This window comes from Enoplosus armatus, chromosome 9 (genome assembly GCF_043641665.1).
Source record: "Enoplosus armatus isolate fEnoArm2 chromosome 9, fEnoArm2.hap1, whole genome shotgun sequence".
Classification (NCBI taxonomy): domain Eukaryota; kingdom Metazoa; phylum Chordata; class Actinopteri; order Centrarchiformes; family Enoplosidae; genus Enoplosus; species Enoplosus armatus.
This window is the reverse complement of record NC_092188.1, coordinates 22301328-22320713: the sequence shown is the minus strand read 5'-3', so window position 1 is coordinate 22320713 and position 19386 is coordinate 22301328. Positions and strand designations below refer to the sequence as shown.

At 43.5% G+C, this 19386-nt stretch overlaps 1 protein-coding gene across 1 annotated transcript in view; it reads right to left on the bottom strand.

Moving 5' to 3' along the window:
• LOC139290685 (intermembrane lipid transfer protein VPS13B-like) overlaps positions 1–19386 on the bottom strand; it is a 307621-nt gene that overhangs the window by 129958 nt on the left and 158277 nt on the right. Inside the window, exons 25-31 of the mRNA XM_070912524.1 lie at positions 13613–13816; positions 8703–8874; positions 6828–6942; positions 3636–3702; positions 1340–1612; positions 844–1000; positions 353–467 (exon numbers count right to left, since the gene is read on the bottom strand). Of these exons, the coding sequence (XP_070768625.1) occupies positions 353–467; positions 844–1000; positions 1340–1612; positions 3636–3702; positions 6828–6942; positions 8703–8874; positions 13613–13816 (1103 nt within the window). The remainder of the gene's footprint in view (positions 1–352; positions 468–843; positions 1001–1339; positions 1613–3635; positions 3703–6827; positions 6943–8702; positions 8875–13612; positions 13817–19386) is intronic.

Genomic DNA, 19386 nt, shown 5'->3' with positions numbered 1-19386 from the left:
ACTTGAGGTCAGACAAATTTAAGTGCTACCTTTAATGAACTGTGGTCAAATAGCAAGTTTTGTGCAAGTGGTGTGTGTTTTCAAATCAGAATGTGACAAAGCTGTGAAACTGTGATGAGATTTAATAACACGAGAGGAGTCAGACCTGACAGTTAAAATGTATATTTTTATACTTACTGCAGAAATTATCAAAAGAATTTCTGTAAATGTTTCACTAAAACAAAGCCATAAGTGGTGGACTTGAATATTGCTTTTCTAACGAACACAGTAAATATGCATTTTTCTGTCTACCACATAACCCTACAATGTCAATTCAGCAGCGAGGTTGAGGTGAGGAGAGGGTTTGTCTTACTGGTAGATGTCTTTCCGCAGCACGGTGCGGGTCAGGGGGTTATCAGCCTGAGGAGCCATGCTGAGGGAACCCAGCTTTAACACCAGGGTGTCTTCTTTTTTCTCATGGGGATCTACTGGGACACACAGAGACACAAAATCAAATACACAGTGTGAGACACAAATGTGATACATGGTACACATACGTGCAAATACTGTGGGACAAGAACATACACAGTACACACACCTTACAGAGCCTTAAAAGTAAAGCCTTACCACTATTAGTCATTACTACCAGCAGACAAAACAAACGGCCATCTCTGACATTCTAACAATGATTTTATATTCTGTAGGAGTGTATATGACTGTGGTTGGTTCTTCGGAAACCTCAACTATTTCTCTTAGCAAACGTCTCTGCATGCTAATGTGGCGGCTCTGCTAAGTCTGGTCGGCCATGACGGGGAAGAACAACACAAGTGTGCATTCAAAAGCGACAAGTAGTTCTCCTCTTACCTGAAGCTGTATGTTTGTCTTGTGCCCCGGGGCAGACGACCCTGATCACACTGGTGTTGATGTAGATGAGGGGCAAACACCGAGAGGTCAGTGTGTGGCTTCTCATTGGCTGACCTGCTGACTTCCCACGCTCTCTGTAGCGTCTTGGTACCGTAGCCTGAAAAGACATTAAGTGGAAAATAAAAATGATAAAACAGATAACAAAATAGCAAATAACAAAAGAGTAAATAAATCCCTGTCATGGAGTAGCTTTTCAAAATGCATCCAATGTGTAAGAGTTTAAGGTAAATTTGTTTTAATAACCTTAATTTTAATTCGTCCTTCAGGCTTTTAACTGGTACAAACTATTTCTTCTATGAATGACATAAATTATTTTTAGTTTTTAATTGCTTTGACTAAGACTAAAATTACTGCAAAATGAATCTAGAATCATTGCTTTCAATATCGACATAAATGCATGCATGAAATACTACACAGTAATGCAGTTTTTGTCTACCTGGAACACCCCTGCTACAGTAGCCAATAGGGGACAGGATAGCACCACATCAAAGGGCTGGGCTGTGAGCAGGATTTCTCTCAGGTACTGAGGTGCGCCGTCTGCCAGAGGATCAGTGGTCACCCGCTGACTGGCTGTGGTAGCACTGCTGCGCGTTGGCCGCTCAGGCCGGGTGGTGAGTTTGTGACGGACATTTTTGGTGACAGCCTGGGTGTAGGTGATCGACAGGAAGCCGTGCTGCTGGTGAGAGCCCTCCAGGACCTTGGCTGCCGTCTGGCCAGCGGTGAGACAAGACGCTTCATTATACATACGCGTCATTCAAGAACTTTAACTGTTCAGTTAAACATTATTTTGGTCTGATTTCCTGGATGAGGGTTAAGCCTGGCTAAAAATAATATAGATTATTAGCAAAACTCGTCCAATTAAATGACAAATCTTAAATGTTTATCAAGAAACTGGGCCAGATTTACAGAAAATAGAATCAATTTGATACGGATCACTTTGAAAAAACTAGCTTTTACCTTCAACTGTGCTCTATTTAAAACTTAACCCTTGCATTTCAGGCTTAACCTCAGCCAAAAAAACAGCCCTCAGTGTTCTCATATACAACTCTAAAAAAGCCAAGCTGACGCTACTAGCTGAAATAGGGTTATAGAGCAAATGTGTTCATATTCTGAACAGTATTTTAGGTTGGATCATCAAGATGCATACATTCTTATAAAACCAATTAATGACTGCAGCTGCCCTCTAAGGCTTAATTATTTGTCATTTATCTGAAAAGACAGATCTCCAATCTTATGGTGACTTGCAAAGCAATTCTTAAATATACCTTCCGTAAAAGAAAATAATCTTCAACTGTTGCATGATTTAAAGAAAGGCAGGTCTATTTAAGACATCAGGGTAAAGTCTGCAAAAACATCCAGTAACAGTGGACTTTATAGCTGTTACTAAAATAATCTATTAACTGAAAAACTGATAACATCTGCATCCTTTTGGGAGATGCTGGGAGAGTACATTCCTCAGAGACAAAGTGTGTTATCAAACTACCTATAGAGGGATTTTTAGATCCGTTTTTATAAATTTGTGATTGTCACTGTGACTACAGTGTAGTCCAAGTTGAACATTTCCAAACAACACTACAATTGTTTAAAACCAAATTCAAGCGCCGGCTTCTGAAACATCTCTGAGGAGCACACACAGCTCTTTTAAGCCACTGTTAACGGAGGTTGAGCAGAGTCTATCTAAAAGGGGGAAGAGCTGGATTCTTACAGGAGGGAAAAAGCCAGAGAAGTGGCTGAAAGTGTCTTGCTTGCTGACGGGTCGAACCAACATAGTGCGTCTGTTCAGCTTGTCAGTGCAAGACAGGACCACTCCTCCACAGCCGCCCGAGCTACGAACACCCTCCTCCGTACTGGAGGTGAGGAGAGAGAGAGAGAGAGAGAAAATAGAAGCCGAAAGGGACAGAGAAGGTAAGAAGATAATTACATATATAGAGAAAGAGACAGATGGGAAAAAAGACAAACAGGGAAGAAAAGACAGAAAAGCATGAAACGTTCTGGAAAAATTTAATATAGAGCAAACTGATCAAAACCAAAGGAAGCTGCGCCAGCTTGAACCAGCTGAGAAACTGTGGAATGGTCTTATACTACGCAGTAAAAAGAGCAGTGGAGCAACTGTTTAATTCTGGGATGAGCAGTGTTTTGAATGGAAAAAGTACAATTTAGAGGAAAAATCCCTGACACATACACAAGAAAAAAACGCTGAGAAAAATCTTCAATCTTCTACTGCTTCATTAAACTGCTTAAATAATGCGAACACTGCTCTATCCAACACATTTTCATTCCTTAGGTACCAGTATAAGACCATCACCAGAACAAGAGAATGGAGGCCCATGTCCAAGGCTCCTCCCACACACACACACACACACACACACACACACACACACACACACACACACACACACAGAAGAACCTTTGTCACCAGATTTTATTGGTTTGATTATTTAGCCAATCAGAGCCACTGGAGAGACAGGGGAATGTTGCACTGAAAATGGAGTTAATTTGTCATTTTAATCTGCTTTCATGTAAATTGTTGGGTGTATCAAAATATTACACTTGTGGACACCCTATTTTATAGCCAAAAACAAATTGTGTTCCCTCGTGACGTCCTTTATTTTCCTGTCTGTCCAGCATGAGCAGAGAGGAGGGACCTTGATTAGGAGCAGCAGAATGGCAGAGGCACAGTATATCGAGGCCTAAGGCTGCTATGGCTGGTTTGGGACAGGCAGAAGCCTCACCACGGCTGTCTCCTTGCACTGGAGAATGAGTCCTTCATAGTGGCCAGAGCGCCAGCCCTGCCCTGGCCTGCAGAGACACACAAGGCCAAGCTTAACTTGGGCATCTGGGACTACTCATACTGTTGCAGCAGGGACTGATTAGATCTCTTTAATAGCAACAATAGCTACAAAATTGCATTAAGATAAGTGAACCACAGGCTGATACTAACATTTTTATCAAACTTTATGCAGCCTGGAAGCATACATCGAAACTTCAAAGCAGGTAAATGATGTATGTAAAATGACTGAATTGAATTTTAGACAGCGCTTTGAGATATGCATAAAGATGCAGCACATATATTAACTTGGGAATTATATAAACATAAATAATCAGATGCATAACTATTTTTTGTGACATTAGATTTTCTGTTGAGGCCATCCATAAGAAGCAGAAAGCACCTGTAGAGCAGACATCAAAAGAAGTTAACATGAATACAGGCAACAACAATTATCGTTCTCAATTTGCAGCACAACATAAACATTAAATCTGTGTTTAAAACACACAAACACATACATGCACAGCATTATTAGAGCTGCTCTAAGGATGCCAAATCGTGCGCAACACGTGTATGGCAAAATGTTTCACACAATGGAAATGCTTCAACACCATCTGCATCCTTTCTTTAACGCCCCCCTCCCTCTTCATTACGCCCCACCAGAATACTGGGAGTTCAGTGAGAGAGAGAGAGGAGCAGGCCTATTGGTGAGTGTGTATGTATGTGCGTGTCGTTATCGTTGTGCGTCAGTTCTTTCTGTGTGTGCCTATGTGAATATCTCTTTGTAATCCCCCTCTCAGCTGTAAGAGTGACTAATACAGATGGACCCCCCACAGCTCTTCATCTCTCCTATCATCCCTCTCTTCTCTCTCTCTCTCTCTCTCTCTCTCTCTCTCTCTCTGCGCCCATCCAGTCATCCTTCGCTCCGAGCCATTTGCGGAACAGCTGGAAGACATCAGCTCCAATTTGTGTGAGCTGCTCCTTGGAGCGAATAAGGGTGAACTGTCACCGGCCATCCTCTCTCGGGGGCGGTGGGGCTGGGGGCGGGCATCTCTGAGTTTCAGAGGACTTCAAGGAGCACCGTTGCTAAGGGAGACCTGGCTAAAATAAGGAGAAGAAGCTTACTAATTTCTAAAACTTCCCACCGGACAGGAAACACCCCCCCCCCCGAATACCCAATCACCTCCTTGCTTCATGTTTTCCTTTAATTCACCTCCTCCTGCTCCGTGATGAGTGAGCCCCACACCTACAAGGATCACCTATTTCATATTCCCCGGGGGACTCCCTGTCATTTTCCCTCCCTCCTCCACCCTTTCTAGCCCTCCTCTTATTTTGATACAATCAGGGATTCAATTATATACTCACCTCCCATATTTGCCTGCCCTATCTAACTTTCCATTCATTTTCCAGCAGTGAGATAGCTGAGGCCAGATGAGACATTTTCTCTGTCAAGCTTGATTTAATCTGACCCAACGCACACATATAACCTGGGCTGGGTGATGAAATACCTAACAATTATCTGTTCAGAATGATTAATATGGACTCCAACCCCTGTGGGCTCTCTTGTATATGTGGATGATACAGATTAGAGTGGGCCAGGAGCCCAGAGGTCCTCAACTGTGTCCCAAACAGCCACGGATGTAACCTGGCTTGGATGATGGAGTGCTTCTGCCTGCCAGAACTTTGGTCGGTTAAAAGTGTGTTGAGACCATGTTGTTAAATGCACATTAAACTGAAATAACCTAGGAATGAGAAAATTGCCCCATTATCTACTTAGGAAGGCATAGAGGTCTACTAAAAAGATTAAGGTTGGCTCCGTCTCAGAAGCAATTGGACACACACCTGTGGAGAGCAGAGTGGTGTGATATAATGACCCACGACACCTTCACGCTCTAAAACTGTCTAACCGCTGACATTGTCCTGGCTTAGGGTGATACTCCACACTGTATGTAGCACATGTGGCCTGACAGAATATAAATCAACTGACTACAGTGAAACAGGGAGGTCTGTGAGAAGCTTGCAAAGCGATCGCCTCAGTTCCTCTGACCTGTGTTTACTGTGATAGGAAAGGGCTATGGTGCTTTCAAAATCTGGCAAATCAGAATCAATATCTATTATCATACCAGTGGTGAGAGCATTGATTGCTAATGATGGGGTTCAATACGGGCGGAGGGCCCTGGAAGGTCCATCTCTCTTTCACTGTCTGGCTCGATGAGAGAAGGAGGCACTTATAGGAACATATCTACCCAGGCACGTACGCACACAGGCCTGAAAACACACGCGAACACACTGGACGCTGGATGCAACATGCTGGAGTGTTAGAGATCGCTGTTACATTATCTCCTCAGACAGAGACAGGGGGAATTGCCTCCTGCTAAGTGGTCTCCTTCCCAACAGAGCAAGACCTCAGGCACGTACACAGCGCACACTCGCAGCTGCTGACTCCATCACAGAGGTATGTGATCAAGGCAAGGAGGAAGAAATACGGATTAAGATATTGGAAACGAGGCCATTCTTTAATTGATGGGAAGAATGTATTGTATAGGGCAGGGTGAAAAAAAAACACATTTTAGTCACAGCTTCAGTTTCACCACGCTGCAGTATGTGATTTCATAATTTCAGAGCCCAGAGCTAAATTACTCCATTTTGACTGGAACTTGACGTGGGGAGAGAGATTACCATAAGGATGCAGTGGAACATCGCCCGGTGGTTTTCCTCCCCTAACAACGTGTTAATGTTTCTGTGAATCGATTCAGACACCGCAGGCTCAGAGAAAATGACTGACGGACTGACTGAACTCCTCTGCTTTGTGAGTCAGAGTTGGGCCAGCCCAGAGCCCTTTCAGCCCGTCCGTCTGTCGGTCCATCTGCCTGTCTGTGGTCACGACCGCAACAGCTGGCTGGACAGACGATGACGCTGAGGTGATAATCCGAAAAAATCACCCATATAAGCAGAAGTGGGAATAGACAAAGTGTTAGGGGTATTGGTGGTAAAGTGTGTGACCGCAAGTCAGTGTTAAGACTCTTGGACTGTGAGGTTTGGGGGGGGGGGGGGGGCAGTAGGGTGACCTGGTGGATAGAGACTGTCCTCAAACTGGAGGGCCCCAGCTTTTGACTTAAAGATTGTTGTGTGTTTACGTGTACGAGATGTACTCTACCTGCATCTGTAGTGGTCAATGTTGAAGCTGACGACTTTGCATTTGATCTTTGTATAAACATCCTGGACATCTACTGAGGCGCTCAGGTCTTCTAGCTCACTGATGACACAGATCTCTGACAGAAACACAAACCAAACAAACATTACATTTTAAGACCATGAAGTGAATCACAGTGGAAATACACACATTCATTAGGCATTAACTCAATTGTGAGTTTCTCCCTCTGTTTTAGCATGTTGTACGACCACCCATTGCACTTGGCGAAACAGGCAATAGAGCTGAACTCGGACTTCAGTAGAGGACGTTTCATTTCCTTCATTTCTACGGCCAAGGACCTGGACTGTACGCCTTGAAATACGTGATAAGAAGGCAAAGTATGAATAAGATCCCTTGGCCTGTCATAATAGTGTGTGTGTGTGTGTGTGTTTACACAATACTGAATGTTCATGTAGACTCTTCTGAGTGTGTATTCATTAAAATGTGTGTGTGTGTGCATGCCTCAGTGCACCTTGTGTGCAAACAAAACCACCCACTGCAGGCAAAGTGAGTAAGCTTCACAGGACTGATTAACTTTGTATTGAAGCGAGCCTGTGAGCTTAACTGTCGGTTCCCTCTCATTGTTTCCACAGAGACGGTCCCACAATCACAGGCTAGCTTGGGAAAATGGACTTCATGCATGTGAAACTATGGTTGTTGTTGTACTGTTGCCTTGTGGTGATTCTGAGAAACGCAGAGGTTCCTAATGGCTTATTAAAATTGAAACACAAGGCTTGTCAGCTTTATTGTGGATACTGTGTGGAAATAACTCTCCCCAGTAGTTAGATACTCAGAAACTCATATTCTCCTAACACGGTGTTGATATTGATGTATGAGCTTTCTAAACCCACCCTGTAAGAGCACTGGAAATCCTTAGTCCCTATGTCTTACATAGTTCATCTTAAAAGAAGGAAAGTGTACCACTGATTTGTGTCTTTAGCAGAGCCTCTGGAGACTCATGCTTGAATTTCTACCTCTAATCTTCCAACACATAATAGCATAACATTATACCCGAGAACCAATACGTCTGGAATGGCTGTTTTTCCATTTCTCTGGAGAGACAAGAATCTTATTTCCTTTGCAGTTGAAAAACATATTACATCATAGCAGATTGTCAACAGTCGTATCTGTGGCTTACTTATCTCCAAGAATGTACTTGGTGATATTAGGCGTCTAATATGTTGCACACACACAATTCTTGTTTTCAATAACTTGCTTAATATGTGTTGCACACAGAAAATCCAGTGGTAAGTTCATCTCGCAACTCAGATGGCGCACATTAAGCCCAAATCCAAAGTAATGCCTATTTAGGATGTCTGTAAGTCAAACCATCTCTGTGATGTCCTCCAAAACATTCCGTTTCCACCATTAAAGACCTTAAGCTGGGCGATCTGGTTGGCAGATGCTAAATATTACAGCCACCAATTAAAGGTAAACCTAGCCTTTCATCGCCCCAGTAAATCTAAAGGGGACAAGAGGCGGTTCGCATCACACATTTATTTATTTGTCTTTTCCCTCCATCCCTCCTTCTCTCCAGCTGCCCCCCCCCCCCAAGTGCTTGAACATTTCAATGAGAAAAGAGATGAGAAAAGAGTCAGGAGCTGATCACTTAAAGTGTTCATACAGCCAGACTGTAAAAACTCTGAATAGCTTTCTGCACTCTTTCAGACTGACGCATTAAAAACAAGTACACATGAAAGTTTTCTCTTTCGTCTTATAACACAGATTCATCAGATCTAAAATCTAATTGAATAATGAATTCAGTCTTTTTGTACTGAAATTCATTGAATTTACGAAAAAAAAAAAAGAGGCATAAGTATTTTGTCAAGGTTGGGGTACCTGTCTTTTTGGCAGCTGGGTCAGGAGCAAACAGCTTAACCGTGACCTTGGGTAACATCCACTGCATCCAAAGGCTGACCTTCCCGCTGGTTCCACCAATGCTGCTAGTTTTCTGCTCCAGAGTCACTGTGTCGGCGAACGGACCGTCGTCTCCGGCAGGCACCGAGTCACCCTAGGGACCCAAAACAGGACCTGCTCAATCAGGGCTGGTAAGATGGTAACGCACCATGATTTGAGGCAAAACTTGGCACTACCACATAAACTTGAAGACTGTGACAGAATTCAAATCAAAGAACATATGCGCAAATCACATTCACCTTCAAATTCTGAAGTCTGCATTTCATTTCTGTTAGTTTGTCTGTCCGTCTATCCAACCATGTGTTCGGTGAATGTGTATGTATGTTTGAAAGTGTCGTCGCTGCGCATGTAGCCATAACAAAGCAACAACCAGCTTTTTGAGCCTTCTGGTGTCTAGATGACATCAGTGTCTGGTGAGCAGAACTCCCCTCAGAGCTGAGCGATGCGGGGGGAAAAGGACCATTGTGTGGAGCTGTCACTGGTGTTAACCCCAAACTAAGCCACCAGCACCCACATGGCCTGCTTTCACTCAAGTGCGCCAGGACACACACGTCTTGAAGCCTGGGAGAGAATGGGAAGTGAGGACCGGAGGCGGGGGCGGAGGTGGGGGGGGGGGGTTGAGGTGGAGAGGCGAGCAGGATGCGGCGGAGGAGGCTGCCTTCTGTGAGCTCTCATCTCATTACTGGAGGTTTGGCAAGGCACTGAGGATGACAGCACTGGGGACATTTTTTATTTCTCTAGCTCTCTTCCTGGTAAATCTGTTTTCCAAACATGTATCTGCGTGGCTGACTCGGAACGTGAAAAGCCTGCAAACAAACAATATGGCAATTTGCAGCTCTGGCATTGCGGGGTTTCACTTTTTCCACAGCTTCTCCCATCGCAGCGTGGTAATGACAGATTGTGTCATGGTTATCGAGCATGGCTGTGGTTGGTGAGGAGGTTATCAACCTTCTCAATTAGAAACCCCACAGCTGCTGGGCTGATTACAGTGTCTTAAAGAGGATCCAGATGAGGAAACTATGTCCCTGTTCCACAGCTGAGGGGAGAGATGAGGGCCCCACACTAATTTGCAAATTTAATTTAAATCGCACAGTTGAGGGTGGCTGACAGCAGAGCTCAATAACAACGGATGACAATTATATAAATAAATGAAGGATTATGCTGATTCAAAAATAGATTCAACATTACAGAGTATGGGCACCACGAGAAACTGATGAGAAGCATGTGCTCCACAGGAAGCATTAGCTCTAAGTGAAGCAAAGTGAAACATATATGTTGAAGCATTTTCTTCAAGGATTTAAGATTTAAAATCTATCAGACAAAACATAAACAAAGAAATGCACCAGAAACACAAGCATGAACTTAGGCTGGAGGACACTGAAAGCTCTGCAGGCTGAAATAGTCATATATTACATATATTATATAACCGTATATATAACATTATATACAGCTTCATAAACCTCAAAATGATTAACTTAAGTACAATATGAAGAAAAATACCACAAAAAACAACACTGAATCACTCCAGAATTACCATTTGTTCCAATTAAGTGTCATGCAGTGTCATTATGCATTTCCATGGAACCAAACAGTCAAGGTGCGAGTGTGCGTGTCTGTGTGTGTGTAATAACGGTGACTGGCAGTGAGTAATATGAGCCCAGTAGTAATGGTGTTCAGTCAGTCTCAATGAGAGATATTCTAGTGTCAACTGCCATTTGGGGACTAATTCTTGCTGAGCGGGAGTCAAAACATAGCACACTGTGTGTACGTGTGTGTGTGTGTGTGTGTGTGTGTGTGTGTGTGTGGTTAGGAGTGTTTAGTTTACAGTTCTGGCCAGTCGGTAGGATTAGGCTCTGTAATGTCATGTGTGGAAACAGGAGCCAGCCGCTGGCGCGGTGGGAAGCTCAGACCACTGTGTACTGTAGCGTGGTTACGCTGGAGCATCGGACACCCGACTGCTCCTGCTTCCCAGCCAGAACCGCTGCTGTCACTTACAAACTCTCAAGCTGATTTTACCAGGGTCAGAAGAAAGAGAAATTATTAACAGACTGACATCCCTGCGTTTTTCAGAATCACACAAGACTTTTTAAGACTTTGAATTGAGGAATCTTGCCAACTGTGAATGGATTGAAATAAGAAAAATAAATAAAGCCCAAAAGATGTATTTGATTTGAAATGTTATACACCAAAATCCAGGGTATGTACATTTTGTAGTAAGACTGTCAAGACATTTTAATGCATATGTGGAATTTGAGACCGACTGAAAAACCCAAATTGAGAAAGATGCTGTTGTTAAAAGAAGGCTACTTTCAACTGAACATCTCATCCTACAACTGCAATTTTGCATCATTAAGTAAAATTAGCAAATGAAATTCAGAGTCAATGACATAACATGCACAGTTGTTCCTGTTTTTTAAAGCAGATGAGACGAAAAAGTAAATGAGGAAATAAAAACTGTAAAACGAAATTTAAGATCAGTAATAACTTCCAAAAAGCCAAAGTTCATGTCTTTTATCGGTGTAGGAAAATTCCCCCTCCTCCGCTTATCAAGGTGAGGCCTTGAAGAACAGATGTAGTGGTGTGGTGTTTGTAGAGGTGGCCTCTGCTATGTTCCTGAGCTGCCAGATTGGGGCCCCAAACACACACAGACCCATACACCCATTCAAGAGGGAGCTATTTTCCCACACCTCCACAAGCCAAGTTGAAAAGTATACAGTTTAATTCTTGGGCCTCTGCGCTATAAACGTGCGGAGGATCCGGGTTTATTTTCTTTGCACAGTTTGTCTTTGCTCATCAGAGAGACCCAAACATTGGAAGACAACAGCGGGCTGGGAAGTGTCAAAGGAAGATGGAGGAAAAGGCAGATTATGAAAGACGAGTGGGAAGAGGGAAGGGTTTAGGTGGACAGGTGGAAGGATGGAGAAAAGTTGGGAGGGTACAAAGGATAGGTTTAGTGATAGAAATAAAAAGATTAAAAAAGAAATGACTGAGCGAGAGAGGTGGGGTAAAGCTGCAGACAGAGGTGGAGTAAGAGAAAGGAAGAAGGGGTAGTGGGAGAGATGGTGCCAAGGTTCAAGTTGATTATGGTTATTATGGTCGGGATCAACATGAGAGGGACGGGAAAGGAGAAAAAAGACTGAAGACCCTGTTGAATAAATACTATGTTGTATCAATTCATAAACACTAGAAAAACAAACATGTATGTGGAAATGTCACAGAATAATGGTTGGGAAGGGGCTGTAAGGCGAGGTGGGGAGCGGGTGGATGTAGTTGAAGAAGTGGAGGACTGAGCAGTAGGGTGGGGAGCGGGGTTGTTGGGGAGAGACTGCTGCCACTACTGCTGAAACTTATCAAAACAGCTCCTACATTCTTGCTCAATCACCCAGCCTCCCGGAGGACTAAACACTTCTACCAGTGTTTGTACTTAGGTAAACAGTGACAAGTGGGCTGTCAGGGGCCTCTGTGGCCTTGTTACAGACGCACTATACCATAGGGCCCCCACTGCCGTACCAAAGTGCTGCCACTTCTGTGGGTTCACAAATGACGCAAGAGCATGCACATGTTGATCGCACGGAAACAAATGCAGACGCAGATGCACATCGACATATGAAACACGTTTTTTTTTTTCCTGTGTATGTACTCACACAGACACACTTTATTGCCTCTCCGGGCGGTATGATGGCCGCGCTGTGATCACAGGGGCCCGACATTGCTGACAGGGCCCTTGTGGTCAAAGAGCATTGAATCCTGGGCCAGTTGCCACTGCTTAACAACACAAACACTCATCAACACCATCATTTTTATGCACACTATGTTCCTACCTCACACTAACATACACATACATTTTACACAAGGCCTTGGTTGCTAAGGCCCCAAGGCCGTGGACCCCCGGCTAGTCATTGTCACTGCTACTGTACTAGACGGGAGAAAAAACTCCTGCCACATTATCCAAGCCTAGGCTAAGCCTCACCAAGGGACAAAGGAAAAATAACACTCAAATTTGTTGTTGCCCCCCCTGAAAACTCTTGACTGTGCTTTTTCCATTGGCTTTGCTCATGCCTGCGCGCACTGCCACGCTTCATACTTCACTCTCTGGGTTTGATATTTTATCTGAGCAAAAAATGTAAATACAGGTTATTGTTTTCCCCAAATTAAGAGGCAGGTTTATACTCAATCAAGCCCCAGCTTACACAAATCAAACAGTGCTCGCAGCCTATCTGGAGTATCTGTTCTGGGTAAGAAAACATAATGTAAGAAACACAAGCGCTGATGAGATTTTTCCAGCTTTGAAAATCCTTCCCAAACAAAACAGATTTCCTTTAGACAAATTGCATGTGTTAGGACTGACTCAACTACTCATAACAATAAAAAAATACAATATTCAAACTTAAAATCATAAATCAGCAGCAGAATTATGTATACAACAACGGCTTAAATAGCATGTGTTATTGCATGACTCATAGCACCTTAGATGTAAAAAATAAAAGCTTCTAGTTTGGTGTTGGCAGGGTGTCGTCATTAGGCCCTCTTATTAATCAAGTAGCATAACATGAAAGGAGTGGTGCAGAACGACACTGACTGGATGACAAAAAAGTTTCAACTGCGCTGCGTAATATGGTAAAAAGAGCAAAAGCAGCAGGAAGATAAAGCAATAAATACATAAATGAACAAAATAGTGAACCATTTCAATGCAAGAGTAAATGAAGCCCATGAAGAAGTTTTTTTTTTCTGATTATAAGGTGAGGCTTTCACATGAAAAACCACAACTTAAAAAAAACCCTCATAAAAACACTGAACTAAATGAAATGTGTAGCTGGGAGAGAAAAACAAACCTCAGTGGGGGATCCAAAATCTGCAGAGGGGCTGCAGGTGCTGGTGTCTGGTAGGGCGGTGCCAGCACTGCTGCGCACTGGGGAGGACGGAGCGGCACCAGCAGGGGGTTCTGGGATGCTGGAGGACTGGCGCAAGATGCCGTGCCTATGGAGACGAGCCCATGTAGAGCTCCAGCTGAGGAGGAGCTCGTACAATAGCTGAACCTGGAGAGTGACAGAAGCAGAGAAGAAGAGAAAAACAGAGGACTTTAAGTTGCACAGCTAGATATTGCATTTTGAAGGAATTCACACCAATTGGGATCAAATGCAATCTAATGTAAGGAAAAACTGAAACGCAGGATTCTCCTGTCAATCAATGTATTTCTGTCTTCTTTGAGCGTTAAGAGAAAGTTCTTTCTTACTTTACACACGGTAGACACAGCTTTATGTGAAAATATCTGAATACACTTTCAATACATGAAGTGGTCTACTGTGCCAATTGAGTGCCTTAAAAGATAAACCTAACACACCACAAGTAGTCTTAATATTTGAAACCAGATTCAAATGTAATTTTGCCAAGGTCTGACTCAAACAGCTGCACTGGGGAGTTCCTCATGTCGTTCTGACTTCTGAGGCCATTACCATGATTTGACTTGGCAGCTTTGTAGTTATGTGACACTAAACCTAGTTAAAGTTGAGCGAGAAGGAAAGAGAGAAGGAGGAAATATTAGCCAGAAATGGACAACTATACATTCCCATTTCTTTCTTTTAGATGTTGTACTTGTCATTCGGAGAGGCCTCATTTCGTAAAAGTGATGTCAAACCTATGTGTTCATTTTTCTGTTCGATGGCTGATTATTTGAAAGGCACAGCATGCTCGTACACGTGCTTCACTGTACACATTTGTTATCCATAACAACAAAACTCCCAAAGAAACACCCACAGAGGAAAGTTGAGTTGTGTCATCAATTTCCCCTGAAAACTCACCACGCTTAGGAAAAACTGAAGGCTCGGCGTCAAGTGTTCTCAACTATTTATCATGTGTTCACATGAAAAGAGGCCTTAGCTTTAAACAACAACAAAGCCAAAAACAAGAGTGGAAAACATGAGAGGAAGGCAAGGGAATGTGATGTGATGCTTTCGGTTATTCATGCATTCACTCAGTGTTCTGTAGAGAAGAGAAAGAGGGAAAGAAAGGGAGGAAAGCAACGCTCTTTCACAGTGAGCTAATTTCTGGATTTCAAATGTTTCGCTTCTGCAGCCAACAACCCCCCCCCACCACCACCACCACCACCACCACCACCACCACTGAGGGTCCCTCAAAAGTAAAGGTGCACGGACATATGAGTAGCTTTCTCTACTCCAAACATTTTTGCTCGCTATTGCTCACTCACACACATGCACGCCTGTTAGCGCACACATTACAGGGAGGCCCTCCATAAATAAGCATAAATCAAATGAAAAGAAGCACAATACATTACAGCTGGGCCATTTCAAACATGTCCAGGAAGAGCTGCTAACGCCGATCCAGCAGCCGTCCAGGGACAGGGCCAACAGCTGTCTGCCATACCCGACCAAACTGCACTGCGAGAGAGGTACGGCTCCACGCTCTCTTCTCTGAGAGTCTGGGGCCTGGAAGTCTAACCAAGCACAACAGGGCCTACTGCTCTCAGCAGCAGATGTGGAGGGACAGAGTAAAGAATGAAGAGTAGAGGAGGGAAGGGGAAGGGGTGAGTACAGTGAGGCTGACATGAGAGTTGTTACTATCCCTACTTTCATGACGAGGTTCTTAGTACATTTGTATCCTCGTTCCTTTCATCCACTCTTCATCACTGATTTTGTCCTTCTCACCATCCTTACCACAACCTATCCTTCTTTTCCTTCATCTCTTATCTTCCCTCTGCCACTTGCTTCATCCTATATCTACGTTCTGCTCATGATATCCCTGATCAGTTGGTTCAGCTCAGCTACCGCTGTCAGGCCAGTGGGTAGGTCGGGCCACCCACCCACCCACACACACACACACACACACACACACACACACACACACACACACACACACACAGACACACACAGACACACACAAGCACTTTCTTACATGAGCTCACCATACATATGCCACATTTCATGAGTTGGGGAAGTGCGCAGAACATTTGGAGGGCTGGGTTCTCCAAAGACCTGTCATCTGCAGATCAGGAGGTCTGCTAGGCTGCAGTAGTACAAACTGGAGACTGAACAGAGGCTTCCACAGTCATTCATAAAAACACACAGATGAAAGACGGGAGAGCATGCAGATGGTGAGTGCTCGTGTGCCTTTATCTAAGCACAGTTTATATTGAAACTTCACAAAAGTGACATATTGTTGAGTATGTGTGGTGGCTGAGAGTGGACATTTGTACGGATATACGTGAGTGTGCATGCGTGTGTGTGTGCGCGTGTGTGTTCACTAAAGTGCTGTACAGTTATGTGTCAAAGGTCAAAGCACGCAGCGGTGGTACACACACTACGCACTGCAAGCACTGCACTACAGGCACACATGCAGTGGGGTCCAAAAGTCTGAGACCACATTGAAAATCTCAGATATTGTCAGGTAAACCTGGAAATAATCACAAAGTTGGAGGATTCAGAAACATTTAAAAAATACAAGAAGTTATGACATGTAAAATGAAGAAGAAATATTTTGATTCTGCACTATTTGTAGGTCAGCAATCAAATTTAAGCAAATTTGTGGCATCGACCAACTTAACTCCTTCGTAGAAAATGTCAGAGTTCTTTGAGTTGTATCCCTTCCATCGAGGCATGCGTTCAGATGACACTCAGGTGGATCTGATCTACTCACCGGAGGCTCCTTCAATTCACTCAGCTTGCAGCCAGTGTTTACCTGTTATTAATATGGCTGTGCCTCAAGTTTCCAGCAGATCATTGTTTACTAAGTAGCATTGTGATAGTGGGAAACACGGCATTCGAACGAAGAGGGTCAGAAGTCAAATTGTTATTCTGAGCAAAGAGGGGCTTTCTCAGTGTCAAATCATAAAGGTTTGTAAGGGGGCAGTGCAGGAACTGGATCAGCTGTGGATGGCAGGAAAAAGTCCTTTTTACTGATGTATCCAAGTTAGAGATTGATGGCGGTAAAAGAAGGGTGTATGTAAGGAGACGAGGGGTTTGCTTACTCGGGTGTTGGACACCTGCATCAAATCGACTACACCCTGACAGAGGAGAAGTACCACTCACACCATTATTCAGAGACATGCTGTACCCACTGGTTTGCATCTTTGTGGAGAGGGACTCATACTGCAGCAGGATAAAGACCCCAAACACACCTCAAAGCTCTGCAAGAACTTCTTGAAGACCACAGAAGACAGAGGAGTCCTGACTGTCATGGACTCTCCTCCACAGTCACCTGACCTCAACCTCATTGAACATTTATGGGGGCGCTTGAAGACTCAGAAAGCCAAGCATTCTGTGACATCACAAGAAGAATCATGCTGGGATAACATGGGTCATGGGTCAATGCCAGCTGGAGTGCACGCTGTCATTAAAGCAAAAAGGGGGGGCGTACCAAATAATAAGATTTTCTGAAATTCTGAAAAACTTTTCACTCAAACTGTTGAGCTGATATTATCATTTGTAATGAAAAAAATGGTATTACATTGGAAACAAATGCAAAATAGAAATATCTTGACTGGTGGTCTCAGACTTTTGGACCCCACTGTGTGCAAGTTCGATGTGATCCCCATTCCATTAAAAGTTTGTTTACAACGTATGTATTTGGACATGTATTAAATGAATAGGGGAATGACGCTGTTGAACAGTTACTGCCATGCGTGATGACTGTGACTGTGTTCAAACAACAAATGAACTCTCTGTGATCACTAGAACTGAAGGGACTGCTCTGTTCCAGGATGTGACAATTCACCTTGGGTGTTCTGCGTTAAAATGAAATGAACATATGTTGGAAACGTGCATCAAAGCCGGTTGTCCCGTGTTTGCTCCCTCATTTTTATGCGGACATTTTATGTGTGCGAGCGTGAGCGTGCAACTGCGCCTGGTCCCCCTTTTTTCTCGCCCTCTCTTTCACAACTGCTTATCCCCTGATTTTACTCCCCTTTTTAATGTTTTTCTCAGCCTTTCAAAGATAATTAAACATTAAAACCACATATTTCATGATAATTGTGGCTACCTGGAAAACTGTAAAATAAAGTGTAAAAAAAGGAAAAGACAAAAACACTCAAAGGCTCGACCGTTTCACCCCAGTTTCTAAAAATACCTTTGTTTGTGCCATGAAGTAATCCATCGCGTATTATGGAAAATCTGATTTAATGTCACAAAAATGCAGTTCAGGCGCCAGAAGGAGTTAAGAGGCCAAACTCTTTGGTTTTATTTGTTGACTTTAAATGTATTAATGTCTCAAAATTAGTGTGATAATAGATTGATTGATTTTCAAATGCTAAATGTAACTCCATCACCCAAACTCCTCCTGTTCCGTACACGCAGTCATCACAGTGTTCCCATCTAACTGTGTTGGTGGTGCTTATTGTGCAGCAACTGTGCAGCGCTCTGACATCCCCATATACATTCCCACAAATGGCAACGCTAATTAGAAAGAGGAGTAAGTAGTGTGAGGTCTCTTTTGTTCTGGAGAGGGCGGGGTCACTCTGGCAGCGGTTCTTAACCCTTTAACACAGAGTGTGTCGTCTGCGACACGTTTGCGCAAGCGCACTTTGGATCACCATAATTATGCTATCGGAAAAATTCCAACAGTTTCTGAAAGCTGAGACGTTGCGCTTTACAGCCGATATGGTGTCATTATGGTAATTTCACTCGCACCTCTCAGTCAAAATAAGCAAAAAAGTCCAGGCGGACATTTTGAGGCTTAGGTTTTAAAGGGTTAAAGAGCTGCTGCATGACTTGAAATGGTACAGCATTAGCTTATAACCCCCCCTCGAGTCAGACATTTACACAGTAGAGGGAAAGAAAGAGAGAGGAGGTGAACAGATGGGAAGAGAGAGCAGAGGGAGTGCGATGAAAAGAGAAGAAAAGAAGAAGAGAGGAGAAGTTTTCATTGGACCCAAAAACTAATAATGACTCATCATATAATCGCAATAAGCCTTCCCAGCCTTGCCAGACACAGGCACTCCATTTGAAAGGGAGAACAGAGAAGAAGAAAGAAAAGAAACTTTCCCTCAATAAACGACCAGCTCCCCTCATCTCTGGGAAAGTTTTCACCACTAACAGATTAAGGCCTTTCATTTGTTTCTGGTACCAATTCCCCTCAATATCACCATGGCTCATCACTGTGGTCGGAGACATTTAACAGTGTGACCACTCAAAAGGTCGCCCCAATTAAGTGTTTACAGAGGAACCTAATTCAATACAGCTAATTCAATTGCGAAAAAACAAAACATGTGTAATGGTACATGTAGATGTGATTATAGCGCTGTAACAGCGCAGTGAAAAACAACACAGAGGCCTAACGGGGAGACAAACATGTTCCGTTTCCAATCTGTCCATATTCATCATGCTCTCTCTGAAACATAATAACACACTGTGAAACAAAGATGATGAGTCTCGCAATTCCCCACTCTCCCTCACTTCAGACGTCAGAATGTTTGACCAAAACAAACAAGGCAACACTCTCTTGTTTACACTTCCATTTTCATGAAGATTATACAAGGTAAGAAGATGAGGCAGTTTGTTTATTGAAATCAATCTCAGAAAATCATGCAGAGGCAGGCATCTTCCTGCCAGGCTTCGTGTATTCGTATTTCAGGAAAGTTTACAAGGGGATGATTTGT